The following is a 22,213-nucleotide window of genomic DNA, read 5'->3' as shown; positions in this document are numbered from 1 at the left end:
GCCACTTCTATCAAACACGAAGTACAAACAACATGAACAATTTCTTTTTTTTCTCAATTAATTAAATTAAAAATCACCACTTGCTTAACTATACATGCTGCTTCAAAATGAAACTATCAAAATAAATTAAAAATCAACAACTACAATGGTAATCTACAAATACACATTGTACAAAAATGAATGTAACAAGTAACAATACTATTTCTCTAAATAAAAAAATAATTTCGAAAAAAAACTGCTGGATCTATCAAAAGTTTTTTTTTCGTGTATTTCTTTCAAAAATTTACGGTTGAAACCTAAGTTTTTGATTAGAGTTATCTTCTTTCAGCTTTATGTTTAAGCTGTTCCATTTACAACAATTATTGTTTGCTTCAGATTTTTTTCCCCAATTTGTTTTTAGAAACCTACTTTGTTTTAATTTTTTAGGCGTTCATTTCATTTCACAGGTACTCTGTTATAAATAAAGTTGCTACCAATTTCATTTATCTCAAAATTTTTTGCCACAACGAACATTCTTGTCAAGCCATGTTGGGTAATGAACAATTCGGCTGGTAAAACTTTAGACTTCAAAAATAGATCACGCATTATCATTTTTCTGCGGAGATAGCACAGTTTGATTCCCCGGTGAATTCGCTGGTTTAATCTGTTAATTTGAGACATGGGTAGATTTTGAAAAAAAGCTGAGCTAAAAAATAAAAGTGACAAAACTAACGAGCTGAAAAACATAACTCTTGTTTCTATTAAAACCATATGTCGAAAACAGTATTTTGACTTAATTGCAACAGCCATTTGGCTGAAAACGTTGTTCAATTCTGCTGAAAAGGTGAGGTTTTGTCCTTTAACACTTAGGATATCTGGAACATTGCATTGCGGAAATTGTTTCTTCTCTAGAAACAAGTTTTTTTTCTAAATTTTTCTCTTCCCCAGAGACAATTAATTCTGTTTTATCAACATTAGGAACAAAAAAATTTCATTTTAAAATTCAAGTACGTTTTTTTAGCGTTTCTAGCATTGATATTCATAGGTCCACTTTTGAGTTTCTTCCACATAAGGAACTCGTATCATCAACAAGTTGCACTAAATTCATCTTTCTGCTTTTTTGGTTTTTAAAACCATTCACATGAAGAATGAAAACCAATGGTCCCAAAACAGTACCTTGTGGTACGCCATGATTGAGTGTTTGCCAGTCAGAAAAATGATTTTGAGTTTTAACATTTTGCTGACGGTCTCCTAAAAAACTCTGCCGGAGAATTGATGCGTTGTTCAAAAAAACTATATATATATATATATATATACAATTTTTGTAAAGAAATTTTCATGAAAAATGGAATCGAAAGTTTTAGCAGGATCTAGACAAAGTATGTTTGTTTATTCAATGATCCATGTTTTCACAAAACATTTCAGTAAAAGTGATAACAGATTCCCGCAGTCGCAGATTCCCCCCCCCCCCCCCCCCCCCCAAGTCCGATTTGGTAGTCGTTCAATAACGAATTTTGTTTGATATATGATTCTTTGAGGAATGATGGAAACTGTTTTTTTAATGATAATTTCAATTATTACTAGTTAATTTAAGATAGCAAGTTTACCTTGTTGGCGGCAAACAGTTTGTATTCCCATTAGCCTTAGAGATGTCAAACACAATTTTTGAAAAGACTGGATTCAAATGATTTGCTATTTCATTTAAATCAATTGTTTTTTTTTGCTATCTTCCAAATCCATTTCACTAAAATTACTTTTCGCGTGCGCATTTATAAAAGTGTTTGGATAATAATTCCAGAAATCTCAATTTTTTCTGACCCAGAAGGTTTTTATATACATTTCTGACCAATCATAGAGAGCATGGTCTAAGTTGAATTTCCCCCTGTTAAGTTTTGGAAATTTCTTGCTTTGATTTGAATGATTTCATTTTTTGGCTTGCAACAAAATATTGTTTCATATAACAGCATTTAATGGTTTGCATACAAGAGTGTCCAAAAGGGCAATTGACCACAGTTATTTAGCAAAAAATGGTTTAGACTTCTTTATAGGAACTTTTTATTGTTTTCTTGGCGCGGTGGGATGGGAAAGGAAGCTTTGCATACTAGTTTCAGATAAACTTTTTCCGACCATCATGACAGACCATTTCGCTTGACATCAGTAGAATATTTCTGACTGTGTCAGAAACTGAATACATTTAGTTTTCAAACTGCTTTTCTGAACATCGAGAGGATTTTTCGGGATTTTCTAATAGAAACAAAATTATTGTTAAAAGAACTTCAATATGATGTACTCGACGAAAAAGACGCAAATATAAGAAAAGCAAAATTCCAAAGGATCTCAAATTTGGCGAGCATGTAGTTAATTTTACGTGAAAAAGGCAACACTGTTTGCTCTGAAACTACTTTCATCAAATATCGATTCATCATTTGTATGTTTTTATTTAAAAACATTAAAATGAAAACATCAAAAACATTAAATAATTATATGATTACCTGGTCAAGTTCCTGCACTTGTGGATCTGTGGCATACCAGTTAGTCTGGTTCCAGTCCCCCGGACCCTCCACCCCACAGCATTGGAGAGAGTACTGCAGCAGATTCCAGCCGATACTCACCGGGTCCTGACCGGCCTCGCCTGAAATGAAATAGGACACACTTAACGTAGCAGTAAGGCCTTCGCTTTTGGATTGTAAATCGGTGGTAGGTCAATAAGCCGAAGGGCCAACAAGCTGAATATAACATTAACTTTCCAAAAAGCCGAAAATTAGAACTGTTATGCAACATAAAAACAGATTGCTATTGTTTGTATGCAATTTTTACTGAGTTATGATGTAATTTAAGTTATTCTGATGTAATTTCCGCTTCACGATATGGAGGTTTGTATTATGGCGGTTTGTGGACCATCCGCCAGTAATTTTTTATACAATCCCCTACTAGGGCAATAATGTGTATGAGGAAGAGCTCTCACTTGATCTCAATTTTCATGTCTACCACAGCCTGGCCAATTTTCTTCTTTTGGTTGGACCTTAGTTTGACTTTGTTTCAACTTTCAGTGTAGACTCTAGGCCTCTTGTTTTTTTTGAACTTGGTCAAACTATACAAGTCAAAATCCTGACCTGTATACGTGAAGTATACGGTACCACGTGAAGTTTCTAGTTTCAACACTCTCTCAAAAAAACCACTGTAACTATGATTCGTTTTGCTCAAAAAAATGCCACGGGTTTTTAAAAACGTAAGCTTTTCCGTTTGTTTGTAAACGCGAGTTTAAATGTTTAAAAGTTTTTATGGCAATTTTGTTTTTCGGATCATTTGTCTACCCAAGTGCTTTCTGCTCAGTTTCCCTTTGATGAATGTTGCTTTTGAATACTTATTTCACATCGGCTATTGTATTTCTCAAATTCTTTCTTCAAACTCAACCACCTTCGAGACAAATAAAAAAACTAGATATATATATTTTTTCATTTTGAATTTTTCGAATCAGTGGTTTTTGTACATTTTTTAGGCTAGCTGTCGTTATTTTTTTATGTATCGCCCCTGTGTATCACGTTGGACCCCTTTGAGCTAATGAATATCAGAGAAAGCATGAAGCTGTTGGAATGCATGTTGAAAAAATTTACTAATATTTCCAGAGGATTGTTAGCTAGCCTGCTAAAATGTTTATTACAACAACTTTTTGTTTCGAATAATTTTTAGTGAGTACATAAAATAAACAGTAGTCATAACAACTAACAGTAGTCGAAAACATTTTTGGATGATCAAGACATGAAAGTTTTTTAAAAATTTGCACTTATCACATAATTATCTTAGGAAAATAAGCAAACTCATTTGATACCAATCAGAGAAAAAACAATAACCTCCGACAGAAACTATCACAAAATATAATAAAAGTTCTGCAAGTATGGACACTGGATATTTCTCTGATTAGTTACAATATAAATGTCATAAATATTCAATGAACCTTGACAACCTTGAAAGTTTGATGCATATAATTTACGACACAAAATTACTTGACACATAATTACTTGACTGTTATTATTTAATTAAAATATTTTGTTATGAAATTTTTACGAGCTAAAAAAATTATGACGCGAATCAAATTCAAACAACTGATCAAAGCGTTTAAAATAACTAATTCAGATTGAAGAATAAAAAAAACTTTGAGCCTTTCAAATTGTTCCAACAATTTTTATTTATTTCACACGCCATCTATTTAAATTCACTATCAACTGAATTGGCTATTAGTGAACTTCAGTTATCGTTTTCTTTTTTAAAAAAAATAGGTTAACTTTAAAACTAGAAAAGATGGTACATCTTGTAAGTTTTCAGCTCTATTTAAGAACTTGAATTTCCTAATGCATTGGCTCAGTTTGCTTTTGTTTCATCTAAAAATTATTCACATTTTTCAGTTTCACATTTTTTGCAACAATTTTTAACAAAAATCAAATTGATTGGCAACAATTTCACCTAGGGATGAATACTCAACCTAAATTCTACTCAGGATCTTTCAAAAAACAAGCAGAAGTATGTTTTCGAATTTTCTATTTTTTTTACTGAGCTATTAAAAAGGTCTTTGCCAAATTGAATGGGAACAGTTTATTAGTTGATTGCCCATATTCAACGTTGCTACATATTCAAAGTGAGATTTTTGCAACTTACGTCATATTTCCGACATGGCATAGAATTTGCTACGGTTTGCTTAGATTTTCCAACTTTCGTTCCTACTTTTGAAAAAATTGACGCAATAATTGCGCTCGGTTGTTTTTTTCTAAAAACAAGTTTCAACAATCTTTTTAACTAGCAATTTGCGAAGGAATTTTCTAAAATCATTCGAAAGGTAAAGTTGTCCTGAGCTCAAATTAAAAAAAAAACTTCAAACTTTGATCTATGTTCTGTAAAGTTATGAGGGTTTAAAGGATGCCAATTTGAGACAAGTAACGCGCGATATAATTCACATGGGTTGAGGTTTATTCTTTGGTCTGTTTAAGATTTTTTTATATGCATACTTTGCTATAAGCTGTAGTGTTGGAGTTGATTTACAGAAAAAAAAAAGCATTAACGAAAGTTTTTTTAAAAAAATTTTCTGTTTTTTTTTGAAAATTTCCTTCATTTAAAAAAAATATATTCCATAGAAATTGAAAGGCAGTCGGAACATTCAGGGCTTCATCCTGATATGTGCGGTCTTGTTATAACTTTGCTATAGACAAAAATTGATTCGTAACTGATTCACTTTACTGTAACAGAAGCTGATTCGTAAGCGATTTCTAAGCAAGTTTATGATTTTTTTTTCAAACCGATTTTCGAAAATCACTTTTTTAAACAAAGAGATAATACTCGATTGTTTGAGCGTAGTCGTAGCGCTGGTGGTTTTGTAAAGAACAAACTTTGAAACTTTGAATCAAAAGTACCTAATGTCTGTTATAAATGAAACCACAGAACTATACTTTTCCTGACACTGGATAGTGCCTTTTTTGAAGATTTGGTTTGAAATACCCGCTTTTCGAACAAAGACGCAAAAATTTACAAAAAGCGACATTGATATGATTTTCTCTACCTGTTTTTGCATAGCTAAGTTCAGATTCGAAAAAAATTCTACCCCTTTCTGTGGGTGAGTATAACTGAACAACGGAATTTCACGCAAAATTCCGTTCTAGACAAACTTTACACTTAAAATCGACGATATACCCAGTTTTCAGTTGCCAACATTTTTTGTTTTTTATCAATTTTATATATGTTGTTTAACCATTGAGTCGTTTTGGCTGTAATTATGGACTTTATGATCAAAAATTATGTGATCAAATATCGAAGGAGTTTATAAATAACAATCGAAAGGTAAAGTTGTCCTGAGCTAAAAAAATGAAAAGATAATTCACCTGTGATCTATGTTTAGAAAATCATGAGGGTTTAAAGGATTCAAATTTGAGAAAATTAACGCGCGATATATTTCACTTGGGTTGAGGCATAGTCTTTGGTCTGTTTAAGACTTTTCTATATGCTTGTTTGCTATATGCTGTAGTGTGGGAGTTGATTTTTTAGAAAGAAAACATGAACGAAAGTTTTTCGAAAAGTGTTCTGTTTTTTTTTCAAAAACTTCCTCTATTTTAAATTTTTTTTTGTTCTATAGAAATTGAAACGCAGTTGGAACATTCAGGGCTTCCTTCGTCCTGATACAAGCGGTCTTGCCGTAACTTTGCCATAGACAAAAGCTGATTTGTTAAAGAATCAGTTTGTTGTTACAGAAACTGATTCGTAATCGATTTGTAAGCGAGTTTATATTATTTTTTTTCGAACCGATTTTCAATAATCACATTTATTCAACAAAAAGATCACACTCGATTGTTTGAGCGTAGTCGTAGCGCTGCTGGTTTTTTAAAAAAAAACATTGGATCAATAGGTGCCTAATGTTGTTATAAATGAAACTACAGAACTATACTTTTCGTGACACTTGGTGGTGCCTTTTTTGAAGATTTCGTTAGAAATACTGCCTTTTGAACGAACACGGAAAAGAATACAAGATGCAATATTATTTGAAGGCACATGATGATATGATTTTCAGTACCTGTTTTTGCATAGATAAGTTCACTCCCGAACCCAATTTCTTCCCTTTCTAAGGGTGAGTATAACAACTGAACAACGGAAGCTCACGCAAAATTGCGTTCTAGACAAATTTTACACATAAAACGACGGTATCACCAGTTTTCAGAAGCCAACATTTCTTTGTTTCTTATCATTGTTCATATATGTTGATTAATGATTAAGTAATTTTGGCTGTAATTATGGAATTTATGATCAAAAATGATCTGATCAAACTTGGACTTGTCAGGGGGTGCTAACAGGATAAAGACTGATTGTCTGGACCTTCGTAGAATTATATTGTCATCGGGTATATCTTTGATGAGATAAATAGATTGTTGAAAATTAAACACCGATTATGTGTTCATATATTAATACGTTGATCATAAATTAGTTCAGCCATTGATGATTTAACTGTCTGAGTTTCTTTCAAAATACGGAGCCATCTGTGAACTTTGAAACTTAAATTATTCTTCATTCACCCGTTTCTAGAAAAAAGTACAAAAATGCCAAGCTTACGTTATGAAGTTCTTTATTTTAATAAAACAACAGAAACTAACTAAGCTACAAAAGCGATGTGAGTTATTTTATAACTATAAAAACAGTATAGAAGGGTTCTTAGTCCGGGTCGCTGCGGATACCAAATCAAAAAATTTGAATCCATGTTTCTGTCAAGGTGATATGGTTATAATTGAAAACAATATTGGAATAACCGAGTAAAGATTCTAAAGAGTTTTTATTAAAGGCCGGGTTAACTTCTATGAGCAAACAAAAGACTTGAAAACTTGACTTACATTGAAAGTTGGTTCATCAATCATTGAGAACCGTATAATTTAATTCAGAGCCATAATTTTACTTTTAAAAACACTATTCGTCAGTTTTATGGTTTTTTCAACAAAAATAACCGTTTACTTTATTTGGCGATATAGATTTTCTTGAGACTTGACCAAAACATAACCAAAGTGTCAGGAGAATATAGCTTGTCTAGAACTCTTTAATATTTTCAACCCTCAATTTGATTGTCATTTTTATTGGAAATGAGCTGATTATCATACCTAATGAAATATCCGGAAGATCTTTTTCTGGGCTCACAACCTTTTGAATATTTTAATACTATGTCACCGCTAAAGTAATGTGGTAAAAGAAATTTGAGCAATCAATTGAAGTATAGCATTTATTGTGTGACCCAGAATTGTTTATACACGCATAAAATGTAATTTGTTGGAAGTACGGTCATGATGCCCAACTGTTTCAGACAAGCTGAAGATATTTAGAAAAATTGTTTGGAAAAAACATGAAAATGATTGAAAGTTATTCAGATAAAATTGTTCAATCAAAACTCATAGAGATATAGCGTTAGCGGTCGAAGTTCGCGACCTATTTCGAGGTTTTAAGGTCGCAAACCTCGAGTCCCAAAAGTAGCGCTAAAAGTTTTACTAAGTTTTTTAACGTCTTTGCCCAAAAATTTCAGCAAAAATCTTATGTTCTAGTAAATTTTTCAGTAAAAAGTTGCACAAAGAAACAACACTTCTAGGAAAGTTGCTTTCAAGTATTCAAAAGTTTCCATGCGCTTCCTGAAAGAACCTGATATCTAGAGTCCCACAGAATGGTTAGGATATACTCAATTGAAAAAGATAACAAAAAAAGTTTCTTGAAAGTTATTGTATCCATTTAAAGAAAAAAGAAAAACCTAATCTGTTTAATATGGCTGAAACCTATTTTGAGTTAGAAAAAAATCACGATAGTAGTATATGTAGGGGCTGAGGTGGGGGTGAGGGGGGGGGGGGGGGGGGGGTGGTGAACCCTATGTATAAAGATAGGGAATAGAGCATCCAGTCACCAACCTATATATTAAGATATGGAATGATTTCCTAAGTATTAAGATAGGGAATAGGTTTCCTAATTAAGATGGTAAGAATTTCCCAATTTCCCAATTTCCCAATGGCGTCCGAATTTCCCATCCCATGTATAGCGTATAGATTTCCCTATGTGTAAAAAATTCCTTGTAGGGAATTAGGAACTTATTAGGACAGGGAATAGGACTCCTAATGTATTACGATGGTAAAATTTCAGATGGTAAAATGGAAAGTTTCAGAAAATATTTTTGCCGCCCTAATTGTTTGAGCTCGATTTTGTGGGTATTTGCATTGCTTAGCTAACTTCTACGATTTAGATGTTTTGATTATTGTTTTTATATGTTTGAAAATATGAGAAAATTTTCTAAGGCCTACTGAAACTTCAAAAAAAATCAAGATTTCGGAAAAAAAGTTGCAAAAAACTAAAGTATTTGGAAAAAATTGCAAAATTTTTTTTTTGGAAAAAATTGCAGAACTCTCAGGTTTTGGTTAATTTTTTTGTCGCATTTGATCTAGTTGTAAAACATAGTTACGTGCAAAGTTTACAATTAAGCTCAACTTCTAGTTTAATTGGAATCATGTTGAGACAATGGTACAAAAATTTGAATAAAATTATGGATTTTTCCACAATTTTCACTCAAAATTTTAAAATACGATAAAATTTATGCTAATTTTAGCTCAGAATCCGGTTATATAAAGCGGTGAATACCAAAGTGAAACCTCATAATGGTTTCAAACCTAGTGAAATTTCGAAAAAGCTCAATGTTTTTGGAAAAAAATTGCAAAAATTTAAAAAATTTGGAAAAAAAATTGTAAAAATCTTGAAGTTTTGCTTATTTTTTGTTGTTTCTGGTCTAATTGAAAAAATATTTTTAAGTACAGAGGTTAAAATTGACCTCAAAATAAATTTTGTTTGGCATCATGTTGAAACAATTATACAAAATTTTGAATAAAAACATGGGTTTCTCCACAATTTTCTCTCAAAATTTTGTAAAAATATGAATTAGCATAATTTGAGCTAAAAAACTGGTTTTATAATGCTCTGATTACTGTAAAAAGCTCAAAATAGCTGAATCATTTTTTAAACTTCCGTAAAATAGTTAAAATAATGGTCATTTTTGAGAAAGTGAAGAAAAAATTGTTCAAATCTATCCAATTGTTTCCATTTTCAACCTTTTATTTGTGTAGTTAACTGGTTTTTGCGTTAATTTCAGGGACAATTCAAGTAACAATCTCAAATCATTTGAGCAAAAAGAGCAAAATTATTTGAACTTTCTAGGTCAAACTCCATGATTCAACTCCATGATTCAGTTTTTTCTCAATGAGTAATCCAAGTTTGTACAAAAATTACAACTTGTGAGAAAGTTTTCATTTTGACAATAATAAATTTCGGATCAATGAAAAATGAACAGTTTATTGCTAAAATTGACTACAATTGGGGTAAATTTTTCTTAAAAGTATAGTAGATATTGTCTGAAATTCAACAAAATCTTCTTCATAACTGTCGATTATCATTCTGTTGCTTCTGCGACTTGAATTTCAAGATTTTTCTGGAGAAAAATTCTATGTTTTAAGATTATTCTTGCTTTGTGCTCAATGCATGTTTCGCTATTGAACTCATTTTGCAAGAAAGTTTAGTCAGAACTGGGGAATCAAGGAGAAAATAGTATCAATTGAACGAACAATTTGCTGGCAGAGATAAATTAGAACTGATAACGTCTAATTATTACCATGTAGTTTGTACATTTTCTCCTTTAGTTTCCCTTGTTCAGTTGCTAAATTATAATTAAATCGCTTTTTATTCTTGATTTTTGTCGGAAGTTTTCTTAAAAATGTCTAAGTGAGAAAGAATCGGTGCTGTTTAACGCATTCGAAAGCACGTGTATAATTGAGAGTTTGAAGGTGTATTTTCACGTTGATTTTTTAGAGTAAAATAAGAGCTGCTTTATTGTTTAAAATCTGAAAACCTTCGGAAGTAGAAATACGGAGGGGAACTTAGTTCGATATTTTTGCAACATTTAAAAACTTCTAAGCGATCGCTTTTTGAAAAAATCAATTTAGCAAAGGAAATCAAGGTACAAATTTTAACGATTGAATTGATTAAGCTGTAATTTGCGAAAGTTATTAAGCAGAAAACTCTATAGTTCTATCAAGTTGTCAAATTTAAAAAGAAAAATTGAAGCTAACCAGAACAAAATTTTTGCTCTGTGTCTAAATGAGTTTATTCAAGTTAAAATTCAAATAATTAGAAGATCCTACATCTGGTTCTGCTAAAGTTTCAATTTGATTAGAAACTCTCACCAATCTCCATCTTATTTTCTCTAAAAATCTTTCTCCATCAAATTTTTGTTTTTTATCCAAGATAATGAAATGTAGATCTTGAAAGAAAAATATTTGTTTCATGCTTCATGTATCATCTTTCGAAAGATGTCAGAGTCAATTCCTCGAAACATCTGGATTTTCATATTAAATTTACGAATATATCAAATGATAAAAACGTTTCTAAATTTACACTTTTATGTTGGATTTTTTCTCAAGTAATATTTTATAAGCTTAATTCCAGAAAATTAATCTCAAAAATCCTAATGAATTATATTGCGTTTGTATCTCAAAATACTGTTTTCTCAGTTTCTGCTTTATCGACTATCTGTCAACTTAATCCTATTTGAACACTATTTAGTTGAAAACTGAATTTTAGGAGGAAAAATGAATCAATTTAACGAACATTCCTTAATCCGAATCCGTTTCCTAAGCTGATATTGCTGTTTCAACTCTGAATTTCTATATTGAAGAATTTTTTTGGTTGAGAATGATGTATATGGTTATCCTGAAATTTTCAAAGGCTAGCAAAACATTCATTTTTTAAAGTCTTTTCCAGGTCAGTTATCAATTTCTTTTCTGAATCGTAGAAAATAAGCAAAAAAAAACAAAATTCTTAGTAAATCATTCCCCAATAACTGCTTTGCACTACTCTATTCTTTTACAAGCACTAAGCAAGGAAAATTTTAAAGTGGTCACTATAATGTGATTCACTTTTTCTACAAATTTATTGGAACAAAATCTCCGCAAGCTTGCAACCAAAGGAGTTTTTACTGTAGTTTAAAGATTTTTGGATCGACTTCCATTGAAAGTTTGACGACAAATTGAACTCGGTTGTTGCTGGTTTTATCATCAATCAGAAACTTTGAATTAAAAAAGAAATGACTCGGTTATCAGGTCAGTTATCAGGTCAGTTATCAGGTCAGTTATCAATTTCTTTTCTGAATTGTAGAAAATAAGCAAAAAAAACATAATTCTTAGTAAACCATTCCCCAATATCTGCTTTGCACTACTCTATACTTTAACAAGCACTAAGCAAGGAAAACTTTAAAGTGGTCACTTTAATGTGATTCTGTTTTTCTACAAATTTATTGGAACAAAATCTCCGCAAGCTTGCAACCAAAGGAGTTTTTACTGTAGATTAAAGATTTTTGGATCGACTTCCATTGAAAATTTCACGACAAATTGAACTCGGTTGTTGCTGGTTTTATCATCAATCAGAAACTTTGAATAAAAAAAGAAATGACAGAACAAGAATAATAATGAAAAAACTGTATAATCTTTACTAGAAGTTTTTTTTTCAAATTTAGTGTATGGACTTTTCAGATTCAGTAAAAAAGTATGATTCAAAATATTTTCTTTTTATGTTTTTAGTTTAAAAAAATATCAATTTTACCTTCTCTTGAAGTGTGTTTTGAGAGTGTTGAGCACATAATTTAACATTATGTTGAAAAGAAGAATGCTTCTTCTTGATATGATTAATGATTTCCTCGCTGCTATCTGTATAAAAATCACAATTGGAACTTTTTGAAACGCCACAGTGCTTTCGATGTCATGACGCATCTTTACGTGTGTATTCTCTGCCACATTCAAGACATGCATTTCTTTCGTTTCTATTCAATGACGGCATCTCAATAAGAAGAGAAAGAAAAAATGGGAGATTTAGAATGTCCCAAATTTTTAGAAAAGAAAATTGAATAAATTCAAAAGTGAATAAAGATAAGTAAAAACAGCAAATTTCTCAACCAAATGTTTTTAACGTGAAAGATAATCAGAAAGGGAATCAACCAATTAGAATCGAGCACTACTTATAAGGAAAAAATTGTCTTTTTGATATCAACCAATCAGAGTCGAGCTTCAATGGTCAAGGAATTTTCAACAATATTAATGTCAACCAATCAGAATTGAGATCTTTTTCTCACAGAGTTTTCAACAGTTTTGATGTCAAACAATCAGAATTGAGTAATTTTTTTGGTAAAAATCAGAATTGATGACTCTTTTGAGATTTCTTGTCTGGTTTATAAAATTTTCTCGATACTCAATTCAAATTTTGACATTTCGATCAAAATTTTTTGGATTTTTTCTATTTCTAACCAGTGAAAATAGAAATTACCAAAAAATACAATTTTATTGTTTTCTTCTTGGTATATTGTGTTTAAATAACCGGAAATTTTTTAAATTTGAATAATCGATTAAAAGATAATCGGAAAAATCTAGATTTTGCATTTGTATCAAACTGAAAACAGTAATCAAAATGATGCTCCTTGTCTTCAATTTCTGTTTCATAGGCTCTTCCATTGTTTTTTTTTTACTGAGCAATCACTCAATCTTAACTAACTCTTCTAAATAAAAACATTGTTGATAAGTTTGGCAGTACTCTTTTTTTCTGAAACCTCCTCTCCATCTTTTTAACAAAACTATTGATTTTTTTGTGTTTCTATAAAAGTTGAAACTACGACAATCTCCATCAGCGTCTTGCGTCCACCACTCTTGTAGTTTTCTGTAGTAATTCAATCTTAAAACTTGATGAGTGTCGCTTTCAGACATTGAAAATGCTTTTGATTGAAACATTTTTCTTTCTCAAACTAACAAAGAAACATGAAAAAACTCGAAATGTTGTACCATTTTTATTTATTTTGTAATCAGCATGAAATGTTTTTCCCTTATTTAGAGACTAATTAATTTTAGGGAAATTCAAGTAGCCTATCAAAACGTCAAATTAAGGTAAAACAAGCTGAAAACAACCAATGAAATTCAGAAATTCGAAAAATATGGACATTGTTTTTATTAAATAAATATTTTGTTTGTAATTTTTGTCAAAAAAGACAAATTTTACTTAAATTTTGATAAAAGCAGTAATCAAATAAGTTTTTCTGTAATTTCTTAAACAAATACTGGGAAATCAATGGATATTTGGGTAGTGTTTAATGTCAATTTTGATTAAATTTTTATGTTTTGACTGACTTTTCCTCAGATATCCTAGCCTTAAATGAGCACCTCAGTGACAAAAAATAGTTTTGAACCAACAATATTTCAATTAACAAACATACAAAACATCACAAAGCATTACTGAGGCTTACAATTATCAACAAACATTAGGTCTCTCAAAATATGGGACAGTTCTTTGAATTCGTTCAAAATATAGTTGACATAGGCAACTTGTTTCATTGCTTCATTCTCTTTTGCAGTGAAGAGTCAAATCTGAATGAAAGGAGGTTTCATACACCCTCCTCATGTTGTATGTTGCTATTTCATATATTCTGTTACAGATGTCCAGCTCCTGATCCATTGTTGATTCTTTGCTAGATTTGGCTTCATATATAGGTACGAGTCCAAGGTTTTCAGAATCGTGATTAAAAATTTAACGGATTGTCGATAAGGCTTCAACTTCTTTTTGACTAAAATAGACTTGTTGCGACTTTTCAAATTGTCCCAAATTTTTAGTTTTTAATAGTTGAAAGCAAGGTTCAAAATCAAATTTTCGTTTGTAAGATTTTTGGAACCAAACAAATCTCCCAATTCTTGTTTGATTTTTGAGAATTCAATATACTTGGGACTGGTGTCTTTTCTTGAAAACCATTTTTGAAGAACAGACTAATCAGATAAAGAGTAATGAGAAAAATGATTTTGAGATTAAATGAAAATGGAAGTAAGAAGTATGACTAGTCATGATTTCTATATATGGAAGTAGTACCAAATATGGAACTTTTTATATGAAACTTCCATATGCCGAAATCACGTAGGCGTTAGTTCTACTATATAAATCCACAATTCTTAGCAAAAATATTGTTCCAGATGGCTGCTGCTATGTGTCAAGCTCTTCCCAGCTTTTATTCAGATTATTATAAACAATCGCTATTTATTCAGCACTGGTATATGTTCTTTTTTTAAATCTTTTTTTAAATCTTTTTAAATCTTTTTTCACCGTTTACTTTATTTGGCGATATAGATTTTCTTGAGACTTGACCAAAACAAAACCAAAAGTGTCAGGAGAACAGGAGAATATAGCTAGTCTAAAACTCTTTAATATTTTCAACCCGCAATTTGATCGTCATTTCTATTGAAAATTAGCTGATTATCATACCTAATGAAATATTCGGAAGATCTTTTTCTGGGCTCATAACCTTTTGAATATTTTAGGACTATGTCACCGCTAAAGTGATGTGTTAAGAAAAACTTGAGCAATCATTTGAAGTATAGCATTTATCGTTTGACCCAGAATTGTTTATACACGCATAAAATGTAATTTGTTGGAAGTACGGTCATGATGCCCAACTGTTTCAGACAAGCTGAAGATATTTAGAAAAACTGTTTTGAAAAAACATGAAAATTGATCGAAAGTTGTTCAGATAAAATTGTTCATTCAAAACTCATAGAGATATAGCGTTAGCGGTCGAAGTTCGCGACCTATTTCGAGGTTTTAAGGTCTCAAACCTCGTCCCAAAAAGAGCGCTAAAATTTTTTACTGAGTTTTTTAACGTCTTTGCCTAAAAGTTTGAACAAAAATCTTGTGTTCTAGTAAATTTTTCAGTACAAATTTTAAAATTTAAACAGTAAAATTGAAAAAACTTGAGCACTTTAAAGCTAACCGAATGCAATAAGCAGTTAGTTCTAACAGACTTTGAACGCTGCATTTTCAAGCTACGGGCACGATTTTACCTACAGTTATTTAGTTGATTAAAATCCGAAATTTTAATGGCAATTTACCAAGTATTTGATAAATAACTTCTTTAAAAACAGTATCTACAATTAATTCAAAAAATTTATCAATAATATATTCTGAAAACTTTTCCGTACTCTGATCAAATTTGCGCCTAAAGAAAATAGTTCTCAGAGTTCGCTTTTGCGTTAAAAGGATTTTGCTTAAATTTGTTTTGGACGCACATCCATTAAGTAAGATGCCGTATAATATTAAAATTTTTGCATAAACTTGATGAAATCTAAGAAGAAATCTTCTAGAAAAAACAATTCTTGCTTTGTAAAGAATTCCATTAAATTTAGCTAACTTTTTACAAACATGATCTATGTGTTGCTTAAAACAGCGCTTATTATCTCCCACAACCCCAAGATACTTGAAGGAGTTCACAACATTAGGTTTTTAATTAAAAAAATTTCAGATTCTTTTGAAATCCTTCCGACTTTGGATACTTGCTTTTTATCAATATTGATGGTTAATTTATTATTTGTGCACCAATTTTCTATCGATTTAAGGTCCTGATTAAAATTTTTATCAATCGATTGTTTTTGCACGTAGTAAGAATCGTTGTATCATCAGCAAACAGACAAATTGAGCTTTTCGTTACTTTCTTAGGCATGTCGTTAATATAGAGTAAAAACAGCAGTGGATCTAAGACAGATCCTTGGGGAACTCCGAACGTAATGTTTTTAGTTGAGAATTTTTTCCACAAAAGGATACATACTGCTTACGATTCGTTAAATAAGACTGCAGAAAAGTGTTTGTTATACCGCTGAACCCATAGAAATCTAATTTGGTTAGTAAAATCGAGTGATCAATTGTGTCAAAAGCCTTTTTAAGATCTATAAAACGCGCTAATCTAGATTTTTTTTATCATCTATACCTTGACGCATTATTTCGATTGCAGAAACTATTGCATGCACACAAGAATATCTGCGCCGGAACCCAAACTGTTCAGGCACCAAAAGCTTGCATTTTGGTATAAACTTAATCATGCGAATGTGTATTATTTTTTTCAAAATTTTTGCTGAAAGTACTTAGCAAAATTATGGGTCGAAATTTTTTGGCGGTTTTACTCAAATTCACTCAAACACTCACCAGACCCAATGAAATCGATAACACAGGTTCTAATTGGATCATCAGATTGGTGTACATCACCGGTTTGTAAACTTTTTACTAATTTTTTTTTGAAATACTCCAAAACTGTAGTCATTATCAGTGAAGCAAGCCTTATAGTCCTTGTCAGTGAAGCAACTGCTCCGTCATGAAAAGTCTTCACCAATTGAAGCTAGAATAAAATCACTTTTTCAAACACAGCCATTTTCCATCTAATTCCATTTCGTTTCAGTAATCGTGCGATCCATTTCGTTCACAGCCATTTTCCATCTAATTCCATTTCGTTTCAGTATAGCAATGTTTACAAGAGAATTTTTAGGATGCGACAACTTCATGTGGAAGCGACAACTTCCAACTATCGGGGGGAATTTCTGTATTTTTATCAGGAATCAGATTATTTTGAGTAAAATTTTATTGGTCTGAAATGAGGAGCAGTGCAAGCATGGAAAATAAAAATTTTTCACAAGCAAAATGATGCTTTATTCAGCAGCAGAAGGAATTCGAAAAAGAGAAGCTATCGTTCAACCCGTTTTGTCGGTTTTCCCGTTTTATAAATTGGAAGTACTTTTGCAATTTTACAAATGTCTGGAAAAACGCCAGAATTAAAGCATTGAATAAAACAGAAAATTAAAAATGGCAATATTATTGGTGCACAAAACTTGACCATCCTATTATTGATGCCATCATGACCGACGGACGTTTTGTTTTTCAGTTTTTCTCTAACAATAGAGACTTCTGACTCATCAGTTGGACAAAAAAAATATTTTTCATTTGCTTCTATGTCTGCAGTAGTAAAATTACAAGGTATATCGGTTGCAAGGCTTAGACCAACTTGCACAAAAAAGTTGTCAAAATCATCAACATCAATTTTACTACCAATTGAAGAAGTTTGTCCGGAAAATTTTTCAAAAAGCGTTGAAAAGACTTTTTGCATTGCTTTGCAAGTTGATTTTTCTATCATAGTAGTTTCTCTTGGTATTACGCATCAACCGATTGACCAATTTACACTGAGTTTTATAGAAAGATTTTTCTCTCCAGTTGGTTTGTTAATTAGAAGCAAATGAAGTTTATCTCATTTCCTAAATTGTTTTTTCAAATCGAGACTTATCCAAGACTGCGATTTTTTGTTCCATGTGACAGTTTTTTAGGACTATAATTGTTATAAGTATCTACCATTATTCTAGCAATTATTTCTAGAGAAAAAGTATCCAGGTTCTTAAAAGCTTTCTATAAGCGATGATTGAGTAGAAAAAGCAGTTTACATGCCCTAGTCTCCTCCAATAAACATTTGAAATCTCGATATTTCTAGGAGTATTAATTTCAAAATGCCTTTCTAGATCAGTGTTAATCAGCAGGGCGTAGTGATAACTGACAGTGCATTTCAATGTTGATACCTCGTGATGCATATTTTTAAAAACATGATCGATACATGATGAGCTATGGGTAGTCCAGAACTCTTTAATATTTTCAACCCGCAGTTTGATACTCATTTTTATTCGAAATAGGTAGATTACCTTAATTAATTGAGATATTCTGAAGATCGTATTCTGGGCTCATAACTTGTTGCATCTGTTAAGACCATGTTACTGCAAAGGTGATATGTTATGTAAAAATTGAGAATTTAATTGAATCAGTTGCTAAACTTAGACAATAATTTTTGTTGATTGAAAAAAAAACAGCTCTTATCGTATGACTCAGAATTGTTTATATACGCATAAAAAAACATTTGTGGAAGACGGTCTTTAAGCCCAATTGTTCAAGATAAGCTGAAGGTTTTGAGAAAAATTGTTTGGAAAAAATACAAAAAATGATTGAAAGTTTTTCAAATAAAATTGAATATTCAAAACTCATAGAGATATAGCGTTAGCCGATGAGGTTTGCTACCTATGTCGAGGTTTTAAGGGCCCCGCTCCGAGTTTAAATACGCTGAAAAACACCCCATGAAACCGCAAAAAAAAGAACAAAAACTCGGAGAGTCCAGAAAGTAGCGCTAAACAAATTCTGTTCAGTTTTTCATTATCTTTGCCCATAAAGTTGAGCAAAAATCTTGTGTTGGAGTAAATTGTTCCACAAAAAATTGCACAAAAGCATCACAATTTTTGTTAATGACAACGATAACTGCGATTTAGCGTGTCTCTAAAACTGCCTAGAAAATTAAATACTTTTATATCGAATTCTGTCGCAAAAATTATTCATTATAGAGTTTTTTGAGATCCAGAATTATCCACAAATTGTTCTTCAAGGAAAACACGGTCAACGAGCCTAACTGTTTAAGATCAGCTGAATATATTTAGAAGAATTGTTCAGAAAAAAGTTAAAAACCATTTTCAGATAAACTTCTTAATTCGAATCTCTTGCATATTTAGCCTCGCGAATCGAGGATTGCAATCTAATTCGAGGTTTTAAGGGTTGCGGTCACGCGCCTCATCATTAGCCGCAGTGGGTTTAAATACGAGGAAAAAGCATGAATAGGCAGAAAATAGCCAGAAAAAAAACGCGGAAAGTCTGAAAAGTACCGCTAAACAATTTCTGCTCAGCTTTTCATTGTCTTTGCCCATAAAGTTGAGCGAAAAACTTGTGTCCGAGTAAATTGTTTAGTAAAAAAGCTGCACAAAAGAACAATACACCTAGAAGAGTTGCTTTCAAGCAATCAAAAGTTTCCATGCGCTTCTTTGAAGAATCTGAGATCTAGGGTCTCCCAGTTTAGTAAGGAGGATATACCCAATTAAAAAGACAACAAAAAACATATCTTAAAAAACAATTGTATCTATATAAAGAAGAAAGAAAAACGTAATCTGTTTAATATGGCTGAAACCTATTTCGTGTGAAAAAAATAAAGATGTATTTTGACAAGGCGCAAACACGTGCAAAAATTATTTGGCTGCACAAAAACGTGTCATATCTTTTTTAATTGGGCAAAAAAGTCAAAAAAATCCTTTAGATGTTGTCGATGCTCAAAATTTAATTACAACCACGATTCATAACGTCAAAGCATCTGAATTTTTCAACGCAGTTTTTACACACGATCATGACAAAATTGCAGTTTTATAACTAGAATCCATGCGCGGGAATTGTCTTTTGCATTTTCAAAATTTTTTTTTCCAAAATTGTTTTATTTGAAAAAGCAGAATCGTACAAGTTTCAAAGTTTTGTCATTAACAAAGAAAAGGGCAATAATGCGTCTCTCTAGATTTGCCTAGAAGGCTAAATTAATTTAATTCGAAATTTGTCGCAAAAATGATTCATTATATATTATTTTTGAGACCCATAAAAGTTTTTCTATGCAAAAAATGTAATTCGTTGAAAGCACGGTCAACAAACCCAACTGTCACTTGCCTTATCATTAGTCGCAGTGGGTTTAAATAGGCGGAAAAAGGCCCAATGAATAGGCAGAAAATAGAAAGAAAAAACGCAAAAGTCTAAAAAGTAGCGCGAAACAATTTCTGTTCAGTTTTTTATTGTCCTTGTCCATAAAAATGAGCAAAAATCTTGTGTCCGAACAAATTATTCAGCATGAAAGCTACACAAAAGAACAATAAACCTAGAAGAGTTGCTTTCAAGCAAACAAAAGTTTCCATGCGCTTCCTTAAAGAATGTGAGATCTGGGGTCTCTCAGATTGGTAAGGGCATACTCAATTAGAAAAGACAACCAAAAATTAACCTTAAAACCTATTTAATTCATATAGAATAAGAAAAGCCTAATCTGATCAATAAGGCTGAAACTTAATTGGAGTAAAATAAAATCATTATGTTTTTTTGACAATGCGCAAACACGTGCAAAATTTATTTGGCTGCACAAAAAACGTGTCATATCGGTTTTAATATGGGCAAAAAAGGCAAGCAAAATCAAATAGAGATTGTCGATGCATAAATTTTAGTTACAACTACGGCTCAAAACGTCAAGTTATCTGAACTATTCAACTCAAGTCTTGCACACGATCATGACAAAATTGCAGTTATATAACTAGAATCCATGCGCGGGAATGGGTCTTTTGTTTTTTCAAAAAAATTTTGTTCCAAAACTGTTTTATTTGAAAGGGCAGAATTGCACAAGTTTCAAAGTTTTGTCGTTGAAAACTAAAACTGCGATAATGGTTTTCTCTAAAACTGCCTAGAAGGCTAAATAAATTTAAGTCGAAGTTTGTCGCAAAAATGATTCATTATAGAACTTTTTTGAGACCCATAAATGTTTTTTCATGCAAAAAATGTAATTCGTTGAAAGCACGGTCAACAAACCCAACTGTTTAAGATAAGCTGAAGATATTAAGAAAAATTGTTCAAAAAATGTGAAAAACTCTTTTCAGACAAGATTCTTTATTCGAATCTAGGAGAGTTGCTTTCAATCAAAATTAAAGTGTCCGAGTAAAATGTTCAGTAAGAAAGCTTCACAAAAAAAAGAATACACCTAGAAGAGTTTCTTTCAAGCACTCGAAAGTTTCCATGCGTTTCCTTACAGAGTCTGAGATATGACTTAATCTGTTCAATATGGCTGAAACCTATCATGTTTTTTTGACATTGCGCAAACACGTGCAAAATTTATTTGGCTGCACAAAAATGTGTCACATCTTTTTTAATTGGGCAAAAAAGTCAAACAAAATCCATTAGATGTTGTCGATGCACAAGTTCCAGTGAGAACCGTGCTTCAAATTGACGAAAATATCAGATTTCTTCAACGCAGTTTTTGCAAACAATCATGACAGAAGTGCATTAAATTAACTAGAAATCATGCGCGGAAATATACTTTTGCTTTATCAAAAAATGATTTGTTTCAAAATTGTTTTATTTGAATCAGCAGAATCTTACAAACTGTTTCTTACTATCAAAATTTTTGTTAATGACAACGATAACTGCGATAATGCGTTTCTACAAATTTGCCTAGAAGGCTAAATAGTTTTATGTCGAAATTTCTGGCAAATATGATTCATTATAGAATTTTTTTGAGACCCAGAAGTGTTGATATATCCATAAAATGTTCTTAATTGAAAGCACGGTCAACAAACCTAACTGTTTAAGATAAGCTGAAGCTATTTAGGAAAATTGTTCAGAAAATATAAAAGATTATTTTCAGATATCAATTTCTTTCAAAACTCTTGCATTTTTAGCGTCGGCGATTGAGATTTGCGACCTATGTTGAGGTTTCAAGGGTCGCGGTCGCGCGTCTGATCGTTAATCTCACCGAGTTTAAATACGCGAGAAAACGCCCCATAAAAAGAAAAAAAAGAATAAAAAACGCAGAAAGTCTAAAAAGTAGCGCTAAAAAACCTTAAATAAGTTGTTTAACGTCTTTGTCCAAAAATTTGAGGAAAAATCTTGTGTTCTTGTAAAATAATCAGCAAAAAATTGATCAAAGAAACAATAGTTTCCATGCGCTTCCTTAAAGAATGTGAGATCTGGGGTCTCTCAGATTGGTAAAGGCATACTCAATTAGAAAAGACAACCAAAAATTTATCTTAAAACCTATTTAATTCATATAGAATAAGAAAAGCCTAATCTGATCAATATGGCTGAAACCTATTTGGAGTAAAACAAAATCATCATGTTTTTTCGACAATGCGCAAACACGTGCAAAATTTATTTGGCTGCACAAAAACGTGTGATATCTTTTTTAATTGGGCAAAAAAGCAAAAAAATCCTTTAGATGTTGTCGATGCACAAAATTTAGTTACAACAACAATTCATA

At 31.5% G+C, this 22,213-nt stretch overlaps 1 protein-coding gene across 1 annotated transcript in view; it reads right to left on the bottom strand.

Moving 5' to 3' along the window:
* Positions 1-2,471: 2,471 nt before the first annotated feature.
* LOC134856622 (tetraspanin-18-like) overlaps positions 2,472-22,213 on the bottom strand; it is a gene marked incomplete at its 3' end in the record, with an annotated part of 74,627 nt that continues 54,885 nt past the window's right edge. Inside the window, 1 exon segment of the mRNA XM_063872893.1 lies at positions 2,472-2,611. Coding sequence (XP_063728963.1) covers positions 2,472-2,611 — 140 coding nt within the window.

The sequence above is a fragment of the Symsagittifera roscoffensis genome, unplaced genomic scaffold, assembly GCF_963678635.1.
Source record: "Symsagittifera roscoffensis unplaced genomic scaffold, txSymRosc1.1 SCAFFOLD_231, whole genome shotgun sequence".
Lineage (NCBI taxonomy): Eukaryota > Metazoa > Xenacoelomorpha > Acoela > Convolutidae > Symsagittifera > Symsagittifera roscoffensis.
The sequence above is the reverse complement of the archived record's forward strand: the minus strand, read 5'-3'. Positions and strand labels throughout refer to the sequence as shown.